The sequence below is a fragment of the Ovis canadensis genome, chromosome 2 (genome assembly GCF_042477335.2).
Source record: "Ovis canadensis isolate MfBH-ARS-UI-01 breed Bighorn chromosome 2, ARS-UI_OviCan_v2, whole genome shotgun sequence".
In the NCBI taxonomy this organism is placed as follows: Eukaryota; Metazoa; Chordata; class Mammalia; order Artiodactyla; family Bovidae; genus Ovis; species Ovis canadensis.
This window is the reverse complement of record NC_091246.1, coordinates 35,995,684-36,009,142: the sequence shown is the minus strand read 5'-3', so window position 1 is coordinate 36,009,142 and position 13,459 is coordinate 35,995,684. Positions and strand designations below refer to the sequence as shown.

Here is a 13,459-nt window from a genome sequence, read left to right as displayed (position 1 = left end):
TACTGAATGCAGCACTTTCACAGCATCATCTTTTAGGATTTGAGATAGTTCAGCTGGAATTCCACCACCTCCGCTAGCTTTGTTCACAGTGATGCTTCCTAAGGCCCACTTGACTTTGCATTCCAGAATGTCTGGCTCTAGGTGAGTGATCACACCATCATGGTTATCTGGGTTATGAAGATCTTTTTTGTATAGTTCTTCTGTGTATTCTTGCTACCTCTTCTTAATATCTTCTGTTTCTGTTAGGTCCATGCCATTTCTGTCCTTTATTGTGCCCATCATTGCATGAAATGTTCCCTTGGTATCTGTAATTTTCTTGAAGAGATCTCTAGTCTTTCCCACTCTATTGCTGTCGTCTATTTCTTTGCATTGATCACCGAGGAAGGCTTTCTTATCTCTCCTTGCTCTTCTTTGGAACTGTACATTCAAATGGGAATATCTTTCCTTTTCTCCTTTGCCTTTAGCTTCTCTTCTCAGCTATTTGAAAGGCCTCCTCAGACAACATTTTGCCTTTTTGCATTTCTTTTTCTTAGGAATGGTCTTGATCACTGCCTCCTATTCAACGTCACGAACCTCCATCCATAGTTCTTCAGGCACTCTATGAAATCTAATCCCTTGAATCTATTTGTCACTTTCACTGTATAATCATAATGGATTTGATTTGGGTCATACCTGAATGGTCTAGTGGTTTTCCCTACTTTCTTCAATTTAAGAATTCCCCTGATTTCTTCAATTTCTTCAGTTTAAGTATCCAAATCCCCAGAAAATCAGTAATACATTCAACAGTAGCAGAACATAACTTTGGTATAATTTTAATACATATCATAGAATAATGTGATACATATTTTTGTGACCAATTTCTTAAAATATTTATGTAGGAAATAAATTATAATTAGACTGTATTTACAAATGTTTATAACATCTTAATCATCAAGATTACTCACAGTGAATTTTATTACATATCAAATTATTTTAAAATACATAAATACGGGCCTAGAACTATAATGAAACACAAAACATATGTTATGTCACATGTTTGTTTAAATGCAACTTGGGTTAAATATATTAAATAGATCCTGTCAGTCTGCTTTTTTTTTTCCTCTCATGTCAGTGAAGAAAAAAAGCAAGCATAAATAGCTCATAAAAATTATCTTTCCCTCCACTAACAGTTGCCAGTACTATCTGAAGAATACATGTATCTGCTTTATCATTTGCATAAAACTACCCTCCCAATAAATCAATGGATTAAAAAAAAGTAAAATCAGTCCAAAAGTACACACCTTCCACTTTCAAACACATAATTAATGTGTGTGTGTGTGTGTTAGTCACTCAGTCGTGTCCGACCCTTTGTGATCCCATGGACTGTAGCCCACTGGTCATGGAATTCTCCAAGCAAGAATTCTGGAGTGGGTAGCCATTCCCTTCTTCAGAGGATCTTCTAATATATAATATTCAGTCTATATTTGCAGTCATTTAAATTTTAATCTAAAAACAGTGATAGTGGCTTGTAAACAACTTTAAAAGAATTTCAATCATCTGTTTTAACAATAAATGAGTTTTGTGTTTGAGTACACAGCTGAGGATTATATTACTAATATAGTTACAGAGTTATATAGATATGATTTTCTTAGAAAGGATTTCATTTCCCTGACCTGTCAAGAAAACATCTGAAACAAACAAAAATATTCAAAACTATGTATGTATTCTACAGTGAAATCAAGGAACATCTGACTATTAAAAAAATCAATTAATGGAATTACTAACAAGAAAACATACATGACACAAAAATAATGAAACCTTAGATTATTACCTAAAGAAGCCAAAGAACCCTTAACATTTTATTAGTATCTTCCTCAATATTAGAAGGTATTTTATAGAAGTATCTGCCAATGCTAAAAGGTTTATAGAGACTGTATTAGTCTTAACAGAAAAAAGTAACCAATAACACTAGAAAAGTATGTGTAGGTTGCACTACCCTCTAATGGCAAATGATAAGAGAACTATATGACCAGGTTAATCTTATCCATAGGTATAAACAATAAAATCAGAGCTTACCTCACAATTTCTATAACTCCAAAATATTCCAAGTCATGGTTTCAGGATTTTTTTTAATAAAGTTTCAAGTATTATACCACTTTTCCCTAAAATTTTAAACTTACATGTGGTAACCTTTTTTTTTTTTTCATGTGGTAACCTTTAGACACACAATAATTAGGATGCTAAAGTCAAATGACACTGTATTTCATGCAAATAGTATTTTTTATTCTACTGTACTGTACTTTATATCATTTTAATTGCAAGACAAAGGATTGAGTTTAATTATTCATGACAAACGTGGGCTATCCTTTAAATGGCTATATCTCAAAAAAAACTTATAAACACTAAAGTACTACTCTTAAAACCAACAAATGTTTTCTAGAATAAAGATGGTTACAATAACACTTACCTCAGTCTTTTTACTAATGTGATCTGTAGACAAAAAAAAAAAAGTGAGACTTCACTGAAGTACATTAACATATAAAATATTTCAATATGTGCAAAATATTTAAACTAAGTTATTGAAAAGAATTTCAAAATTATAAGAGTTACACCAGGCTTCCCTGGTGGCTCAGCAGTAAAGAATCCGCCTACATCCCTGAATCAAGAAGATCCCCTTGAGAAGGAGATGGCAACTCACTGCAATATTTTTGCCTGGGAAATTCCATGGACAGAGAAGCCTGGTGGGCTACAGTCCATGGAGTTGCAAAAGAGTTGGATATAACTTAGCGATTGAACAACAACAATAAGAGTTACAGAAGTCATTTGGGGGTTGTCTGGGACTCACATCAGATTTACTTTTCTAGGGATAAGATGTTAAAATTTACCATGTAATTACTAATTTGTTCAGCTTAAGGATTCACATCCCAATAAATGCCACCCATACCAAGGGGTATTATTAAACTCTAAACATTTGAATTTCATATATTTTAGATTTGTTGTTTCACGTAACTGTTTTTTTGGGGGGAGCACGTGAAGAGAGGTAAACATGTCTAAAATCAAATCACAAGGTAAAGATTGTACAGACCACTGCCTTTGTGGGATAAAAGGTAGAATAGTAATTTGTGTCCTGTAAAACTATTAGCTAGGTTTTTTAAAAATTTTTAAACCACATATTATAGTGATAATACTATGAAAAAAATCCTAAAAATTAATGTATATTTATGTTGACACAACTATATCAAAATTAAACAAACCACTGACTTAGTAACAACATGGTATTTCTGGGAAATGATTACAAGGAAGACACAGGGAATCCACATAGACAAAAGGCTGAAACTAATAGGTAGCAAGTGTTCTTATTTAAATTGGAGATGACCAAGGTATCTAATATTTAATAATACTTCTCAGGCACAGTAGAAACTTTCCATTCTCAAAGACTAAAAATAATTTAACAGCATAGTTTCTTATGAGAAATCTATTTGCAAATCTAAAAGCTGGGTCCAATTTTCTAAAGCATCCACTGATCAGAATAGAGTCCATAAAACCAGTAAATGTCAAAATTGTGTTTCAGGTCAAACTACCAAATCCTGATAGGCTACTCAGTCATTCTTGCATGTCTACTTAGTATTCAACGTGAAGCCAGAAACCCAGGGAAGAACCATGATAGTGTTTATCATGTTTTGAAATAGTTGTGCAGCCAGCCTTTAACAATATCATACTAATGTCATTCTCAACTCATCTAATAAATTTACATAGTATTTAAACATATGATAAATAAAGTTTTTAAAAACATTCTTTTCATATCTTTGCCTAGTTTATAATGACATAACTCTTACATAAAATCATTCTTACTAAAATTGGAAATTTAACATGTATCTGTTCTTTTAACCCCAAAACAAAGTGACTTAATCAGAAAAGTCAGCTACAGGAAAAACTTTCCTCATCCTTAAATGTAAACAATGCAATCCTCTAAATTTATTCCTAACTTCACGGACTACAAGGAAATCCAACCAGTCCAACCTAAAGGATATCAGTCCTGGGTATTCACTGGAGGGACTGATGAAGCTGAAACTCCAATACTTTGGCCACCTGATGCGAAGAGCTGACTCATTTGAAAAGACCCTGATGCTGGGAAAGATTGAGGGCAGGAGGAGGAGGGGATGACAGAGGATCAGATGGTTGGATGGCATCACCGACTTGATAGACATGGGTTTGGGTGTACTCCGGGAGTTGGTGATGCACAGGGAGGCCTGGCGTGCTGTGGTTCATGTGGTCGCCAAGAGTTGGACACGACTGCGCGACTGAACTGAACTCACAGACAGGCTTGTTTCTAAAAACAGTGAAGTTTTTTTTTTTATATATATATTACTGTTATGGTCTTACTAATCCTCACTGACGGTTTCCCTGGTGGCTTAGATGGTAAAGAATCTGCCTCTAATGCAGGAGATCTGGGTTTGATCCCCAGGTTGGGAAGATCCCTTGGAGAAGGGAATAGCAAGCCACTCCAGTATTCTCTGCCTGCAGAATTCCATGGACAGAGGAGCCTGGTGGGCTACAGTCCAAGGGATGACCAGTGTATTAAGTTTAAATTCATAAGAGGCAAATTGACTTCAAGATCAATGAACAAACAGCTGTTCATTTGGTCAGCAACTACTCTTATTTTCCTTTGAATATAATTCCCTGCAATACAGTTGGACCTTGCTGTTTATCTGTTCAGCAACTGTTTTGATTGGCGTAAGCATGGCTTGTTGTTATTTAGTTGTTAAGTCATGTCTAACTGTTTTGCAACCCCATGGACTGTAGTTTACCAGGCTCTTCTGACCATGGGATTCTCTAGGCAAGATTACAGGAATGGGTTACCATTTCCTTCTCCAGGGGATCTTTCCAACCCAGGGATCGAACCCATGTCTTCTATGTCTCCTGCACTGGCAGGCAGATTCTTTTCCACTGCACCACCTGGGAAGCCTCCTATTTCTGGTTTAGTGTAAGTCAAATTATTTTATGTGTAAGGACAATAATATGTTTCAAGATGACTCAAAACTATAAATATCAATTTTTATTTTCAGTGAATTTTAGAAAAGGGGCAAATTCAGAAATACAGAAAGATAAATTCTTACTGAAACCTTATGAGGTTTTAATGACTGTCTTTAAATCACTTTAACCCCCAAATAGTTTATTTCCAAGCAGGTTTACATGTTTTACATTCTAAGTAACATATTAATGAAACAATCTTAGTTTAAAAATTAGAAAGGTACTTAAACTTAAGTATACAAAGACTCAGAGTAGTTTCTCTGGCTTAATAGATTTTGTACATATATTACCTTCAGATTGAAACTCTTTTAGTGATATTGTGAGAGGTTTGTCTTTTCCCTGATGAGTCTTTCTTTTGTCTTTTTTATTCATAACCTTTGACTGAGTCGATGCATTTTCAGCATTTTCATATTCCTAAAAAAAATTACCAACAATAATTAAGCTTGGTTTACACCAGTAAAATCAATTCACCAATATGCAATATGTTTCTTAAAGTCATATTTTTAAAGAGGCAAATAAAAAAATCAAAACAGAGGCTAGCCAAACTGTATAAAAAGTTACCTGTTTACGGATATACTTAATCTTTTGCCTATTAAACACTAAAATAAAAATTAAAAGCTTATACCTTGATCTATAACTCTTGAGTTGCTCATCCTCTTCTTCATTTTAGGACCAAAGTTAACACAATAATCTAGGGTCAATTTCCTTTCTCAAACAAACTGAAATCTGGTTTCTGCTAGTCTCTGACACTAAAATTAAAGTCAGCCTCCTGGTGGCTCAGATGGTAAAGAATCTGCCTGCAATGCGGGAGACTCAGGTTCAGTCTCTGGGTTGGGAAGATCCCCTGGAGAAGGGAATGGCAATCCACTCCAGTATTCTTGCCTGGAGAATTCTATGGACAGAGGCTATGGGGTCTGTCCATGGGGTGGCAGAGTCAGACACAACTGACCAACTCACACTTTCAGTTTTCTTTTTCAAAGCCAAATCCAAAGACTTTTTTTTTTAAGCATCTCTTGGTTTCCTCAATATACTTCTGACTATGCTTATTTCTCCTTCACTGGTTTCTCTTTTCCCAACTATGTTCTTTAAAATGCAGCTGCTGTTCACCATTAGTCCATTCTTAATCTATCTTCATATCCTTTATACCTGTTGTTCCTTAAATTCAAAATTTTAAGTTCTATCTGATGACTTGTGTATGTACAGACAACTCACATGGAATGTTCAATAAACATCTGCAAACTAAGCATGTTGAACTCCTAGTGAGTACTTTATTTAATGTCACCATCATTACACTGTCTAGGCTAGAAACCTCAGTGATCCTTGCCTATTCTTCCTTTATATTTTACGTGCAAATTAGTTACTAGGTCTTGTTGAGCTTATCTCCTAAAGAGCTCTTAAATCTATTCTCTTTTATTCATCCCCAGCAGGGAAGTTCAGTTCAGTTCAGTCACTCAGCCGTGTCTGACTCGTTGCAACCCCATGGACTTCATACTTTGTCATTTCCCTTGCCTTCTTTAACTCGACATTACAATACTCTCTAGTTTTAGCCCCACCACTCATCTTCTACACTGTTATAGCATGAGTTTCTAAAATGAAAACCTGAAATCTAAAAGTTAAAAATATTCAACAGCTCTCTCCCAACAAATGTATAAAAGTCAATCTCCTACATCTGCACACAATGTTTATAGTCTATTCTGGAGGCAGTATCTCCAGCAACTCTAGGTACTAAATTACAGTTTTTCAAAATGCTACTCTTTCACATGTATACATACAAGATATATACTCACCTCTCCTTCCTTGAGAATGCCTTTCTCTTGCCTACTGATGAACTTTTAATACATCAAGTAAGACTCCTCTTTAAAAACCTTTTCCTAAGATATCCTGCCATCCTAAGATATCCTGTCACAATATGGATAGACCTTGATAACATTATGCTCAGTGAAATAAGTTAGACAAAGAGAAGTACTGAATGATATCACTTATATGATGAATCTTTTAAAAAAAAATAAAGTCAAACCTATTAAAAAAGAGTAAAAGTAGTTACCAAGGGAGGTAAGATGAGACCAACAGTGTTTAAGTATACAAACTTATAATGAGTAATAAATAAACCACAGAGATCCAATGCACAGTATAATGAATAAAAATCAATAATACTACATATTACAACACTATCATATGATAAATATCACTTCACTGGCAATCATACTACAATATACAAATATATCAAACTAACACACTATACATCTCATATTTACATACTGTAACACTTCAGATTTATCAAACAAAAAAAGAATCCTTTCCTAAAATCCACCCCCATCAAAAGCACAGAAAGTTCTATTTTACTGAATTCCCACCGCAATGAAAACATAAAATCTCTCAATACTATAAACTACAATTATATGTATGTCTCTCACTTCACTCCTTCTACTAAATTCAATAGCTTGGACCATGTCTCTGTTTTTGTACTGCATGCCTAGCAATTTTTGACTATTCAAAAAAATATTTGGTGAGTGAGTGACCGGATAGAAAATGCCATCCCACACTTTAGCTATTACGAAAACCTTTAGGCTAAAATAATCATAGTTATTTTATTGGAATACTGACTTAATATCTACATCAGTGTAATTACATCAAACTAGGTGGGCTGCCGTCTATGGGGTCGCACAGAGTCGGACACGACTGAAGCGACTTAGCAGCAGCAGCAGCAGTAGCCACTGCATGGGGCTTCCCTCGTGGCTCAGCAGTAAAGAATGTGCCAGCAATGCAGGAGACCCGGGTTTGATCCCTGGGTCAGGAAGATCCCCTGGAGGAAGGTATGGCAACCCACTCCAGTATTCTTTCCTAGAGAATCACATGGACAGAGAAGCCTGTCCACAGGCTGTAGTCCATAGGGCAGCACAGAGCTGGACACAACTGAAGCAACTAAGTAGCAGCAGCAGCAGCCATCACATAGAAAAGGAGTTTGACCATTCTCTGAGAATCATTATAGTCTAATAAAACCTGCGCTTTTAGGTACCAGGCCTATGACTGCCTCAAAAAAACTGGCTGGGAGCATATTTTACCAATACCATCTACTCTACTCCTCCTCTAAAGGTATGGCTAATCCTTTTAGCTTTAGAATGTAGATATATATTTAACAACAAATCACCACTGTAAGATAATATTCTATTTGATAAATTTATCTTCGAACCGAGCAAGTCAGGAGGATTTTTCCAGTGTAATCTGAAAGTTCATTTAAATGATTAAATCATAGTAAAGCTAGCTGAATCCACTTTTGTAATTGCCAGCCTTCTGTCTAAATGAACAAATAACAGTAAGGATTACAGTTATTCTTGATTATTCCAGATAATACAAATAGGGACATGAAAAATGAAACTAACATATACAGTGTACCAAGTCCACTGGCAACTTTCATCCTCTTCCCTTGAGCTACAAATAAATAGCAAAATCATCTACTGTAAATGTTCACTTCTCTACACCCTTCATGTTGAGTGAAGGAGTTAGGGTACAGTGATATAGTCTAAAGGCCCTTAAGCCCAAAGGCCATTTATGATCAACCACTAAGTAACCACAAGTTGAATAAATTTTACAGACCAAAAAAAAATTACCAATGTATGCAAAAGACTAAAATGTTAAACAATATGAAGATAATATAAATGCTCAATTTAAATACAGAAAATAGAAACAAATGCTACTTTTTGCTTAAATATCCCTACAGTTACAAGCTATATAATGCATTTCAACACATAGCCCAATATTAAAGCTTAGTGATAAATGCTAAATTCACAAGGTCAAATTATCAGAAACGTCCTCTCATTTACTTTAACTACAGTATATCTTCAGTAGAGGGTCTTTTAATGGATGCCCCTGTATACAGTTACTCAAATTTTAAAATCTTAACTATTTTCTATGTTCATTTAAAATAAGTTAAAATAAATCATCTGCTATTCATTTCCTCTCTCCCTTTCATTGTGGGTGGAGAAATTTCTTAACTAAACATTCCAAATCACCAGACACCACATGTTTGTGGTATATCTCAAAACTTGAGGAGAATCTCATAAAAACTTTATGTTAATACTTTGATACAAGGATGGATTTTTACAACAGACTTTAAAGGAGAACTTTTATACAAAATTCAGGAAGGCTGGTTCAAACTTTTGACGACTTAAAATATCTAAATCAATAAATGTGTAAATACCTTTTTGTGTTCTTCATATTCCAATTTACTCAGCAACAATGCCTTCTCAAGATCTGCTTCAAACATTTCAGATGTCAGCTAAAAGTAAAGTTTCACAATAAACAGATATAGCATTATACGACACCAGTGAAATAACCATGATAATATATACAGAATAAGAAAACAAATACTTTAAAAAACAGTTGGGTTCTCCAAAGTTATCTATCCATACCAAAGTAGAGAACGCCATAAAAAACAGCTGGGTTCTCCAAAGTTATCTATCTATACCAAAGTAGAGAACTCCATGTTTTATAGATGATACCAAAGCAAAAACTTACAATTTTGATATTTTTACTTCCTCACTGCCAATTATCTGTTGTGTAACACAATCTTTTTACTCTAATAAAAAAAATCCTACAAAGAAATTGACACTATAACAGATGTCAAAGATAGTATCTAGTTTTGGAGACAGAAAATATAATGTTACTAAAAACATATAAGAATACTAAAAACTCCATAAGCATTATAAAACATACCATATCCTTAAGTTAGACTAATTTGCAGGTACAGAACCTTTAAATAAAGTGACCAATTGTTTTGGCATATGCCTGATGTTACAGAAAATTTACAGTGCATCTTTTTACTGTTTTCTTTTTATTCCTTTTGTATGACTGGTCTACCTTTAAAGTCATCTAATACTACTATAGTAAAATGATTCTTTGTGATCTGTATCTTTTGGTTCCTCTCTCTCATCACTCAGTCTCACCTTAACCTCTGACAATCCAGCTCCTGCCACCTCCAATCAAATTAGTCTTTAAGACTTACTTTTCCTAACTGCCCAACAGAACTGGTACCGTAGCTCAATGAGACTTTGGGTTGTCTACCTTTGGAAGTAAAGTATGCAGCTCAATATAGGATAGCTGCAATATGACAACAGTAAACTATCCTGGATTTGTTTACATGTATGTGTCAACTTATTCATACCATATAATAAAAACATAACTTCAGTGGGCATTGCTTTTAATCTTGTCCACAATACCTTCCTTCATTCCTTTGAATAACACTTCAATCCAGTGTCCTAGGATTCTGGCAAGACAGTCACCACCTGATTCTTTATACCACTCACTAGCATACCCACAAACACCCCAGCTGCCATTGCAACCACCAACAGGATGGGAGCAAAGGACCAAGCTATTTTTTGTTCTCTTGGAAATTAAATTTTGAGAACAAACACAAAGTAAGCAGGGTTCAATCAGCAGATTATAGCCTCTAAAAGTGAGTATACTAGCTCTCCTAGTTCATGCCTAAGAGCACCCCAGAATTTCTTAGTTTTCCTCTTTCCCAAGGTCTCATTGTTTAGTTTTTAATTCAAATCTGTTCATTAGTATCACTTACCAAATTATTTTTTGCCAAAGTTACTCAGAATTGTTTCTGCTGCTTAACAATTTTTAAAAACTGAACTAAAACAGAAATCAGTTTCTAAAAGGAGTAATCTGTTTCAAAGGGATGCCTTGAAAATTAGAAAAATGTTAACACTGGACATCAGAACCTGATAAATCATAAATCCAACCCTATACTAAGACAACAAAAAGAGAGAGAAAACTAGGTTTATCACAAAAAATTGATCTAACTCAGAGAAAAGTACAATTAGAATTAAAATCATAAATAAGGGCATACAGAAATTGTTAATTCCCAAGTGAATTGTACATACTTTTCTAAGGAATAACTGAAAGAACTGAAGAATTACTTCAATCCAAATGAATAGTGATCAGGAAAAAGTAATCTTTCTTAAAGGTTAACTTTTTATACTTTATTATATAAATGTGTATTTAAAGAATATGCAGTTTAAAGGTAAAAAGAAATTGGATTCATATTGTTGTTATAGTTGTCCAGTCACTAAGCCATGTCCAACTCATTGTGACCCCATGAATTGCAGGATGCCAGGCTTCCTTGTTCTTCACCATTTCCCAGAGTTTGTTCAAACTCATATTCATTGAGTCGGTGATGCCATCCAACTATTTCATTCTGTTGCCCTCTTCTCCTGCCTTCAGTCTTTCCCAGCATCAGGGTCTTTTCCAATGCAGTTGGCTCTTCACATCAGTGGCCAAATTACTGGAGTTTCATCAGCTTCAGTATCAGTCCTTTAGTGAATATTCAAGGTTGACTACCTTTAAGATTGACCAGTTTGATCTCTGTGCTGTCCAAGGGATTCTCAAAAGCGTCTTCTACAGCACTACAGTTTGAAAGCATCAAATCTTAGGCACTCAGCCTTCTTTGTGATCCAACCCTCACACCCTTACATGACTACTGGAAAAACCATAGCTTTGATTATGCAGACCTTTGTCGGCAAAGTGATGTCTCTGCTTTTTAATGTGCTGTCTAGGTTTGTCATAGCTTTTCTTCCAAGGAGCAAGTATCGTTTCATTTCATGGCTGCAGTCACCGTCGGCAGTGATTTTGGACCTCAAGAAAATAAAACCTGTCACTGTTTCCATTTTTCCCCCTTCTATTTGTCATGAAGTGATGGGACTGGATGCTATGATCTTAGTTTTTTGAATGTTGAGTTTTAAGCCAGATTTTTCACTCTCCTCTTTCACCTTCATCAAGAGGCTATTTACTTCCTCTTCACTTTCTGCCATTAGAGCAGTATCACCTGCGTATCTGAAGTTGTTGATTTTTCTCCTAGCAATCTTACCTCCATGTTAATGACATGGATTCATGTTAGTATCACACACAAAAAGGAAATTTATATCAATCTTTCCACCAAAACACAAAGCAAACAGAGTACAAAATATTTCAATATAATTAGAGCATAGCAAAAGTAACTCCATAGAAAAAGTAACAAAACTATTTAAACTTATTCTAAGCAAAGTTGTTTCAATTTACCACCATGCTATTAATCTGTATTAATGACATTTAAAATTTACAGAAAAGGCATTTAAGATTATTTCCAATATGTCACATATTCTGACTAATATTCCAAAAATAAATCCCTGGGCAAGAGAAGAGGTGATGAAGGTGGGAGTCTTGCAAGATGTCATTATTCTTTTTCATATTATCTCATATAACTTAAGTATATAGGTAGCTGATTCTAAGAGCATGATAAAAATGAATGAAATGGAACTTTTAAAAGTAAAAAATATGGCTCTCCCCAACATTTGATTCTAAATATAACAAAGTTTAGAGCTTACATTTACCTTTTAAGTATTAACAAAAACTAGTATACAAGGAAATACAATTAGGATAAAATCATTTAAATTTCAACTTAGCTTTATGAAAACTACAAAACACTTATAAAATGTCACTATATGATCAATCAGTTTATAAGGATTCATAGAGCACCTTCTATATGCTTTGCCTGTAGGCCTTAAAGAAACATAAATTTGGCTTTTTCCCTCAAAGCATTTCTACCCCAGTTGGGAACAGAAAACTTATGCATATGACACACAGAGAACAGAATAAGATATTAAAAGTTCTACTAAAGTTGAGAAAAAAAGGCTAACAAGAACAAAGAAGCATACACAAAAGAAACTATTAAGTTGGTCCTTAAAGGATAGATATCATTTGGATAGGTGGAAAAGGAATAAAAGTATTTTAGGACAAAAGAGTCATGTGAACAAAAGTATGGTATTAAGAACAGACACATCATGGGATACATGACAAAAGATGAATTCTATGAAATACAAGAGGAATGTGAAAAAACACAGGCTTTGAGAGATCACACAGGTGGATGATTTAAATTTCTCTTCTACCCATGCTAATTGTGACATGGGGCAAGTTACGTTCTTCTGTGAATTTCAAGTTTGCTGCTGCTGCCGCTAAGTCACTTCAGTAGTGTCTGATTCTATGCGACCCCATAAATGGCAGCCCACCAGGCTCCCTAGTCCCTGGGACTCTCCAGGCAAGAACACTGGAGTGGGTTGCCATTTCCTTCTCCAATGCATGAAAGTAAAAAGTGAAAGGGAAGTCGCTCAGTCCTGTCTGACTCCTAGCGACCCCATGGACTGCAGCCTACCAGGCTCCTCCATCCATGGGATTTTCCAGGCAAGAGTACTGGAGAGGGCTGACATTGCCTTCTCGGGAATCTCAAGTTTATTTATACATAAAAAGAAAACTGAAATACCTACCTTGCAGAGTACTTTTAAAAATTTAAACCTATAATATATGTAAAGTACCTAGTACAGTGCCTACCTTGCACAAGAGTTGCACACAGTAAATTAGAATTCCTCTTCTCTATGCTGGAGAACAGTAGAAAATAAGATTGCTTAGGTAG

The 13,459-nt window shown here is 34.9% G+C and overlaps 1 protein-coding gene across 4 annotated transcripts in view; it reads right to left on the bottom strand.

Annotated features, from left to right (window-relative positions):
- GKAP1 (G kinase anchoring protein 1) overlaps positions 1 to 13,459 on the bottom strand; it is a 90,742-nt gene that overhangs the window by 53,398 nt on the left and 23,885 nt on the right. For all 4 annotated transcript variants that reach the window (XM_069575847.1, XM_069575849.1, XM_069575848.1 and 1 more), the window contains exons 5-7: positions 9,209 to 9,286; positions 5,301 to 5,424; positions 2,447 to 2,469 (exon numbers count right to left, since the gene is read on the bottom strand). In XM_069575847.1, the coding sequence (XP_069431948.1) occupies positions 2,447 to 2,469; positions 5,301 to 5,424; positions 9,209 to 9,286 (225 nt within the window). The remainder of the gene's footprint in view (positions 1 to 2,446; positions 2,470 to 5,300; positions 5,425 to 9,208; positions 9,287 to 13,459) is intronic.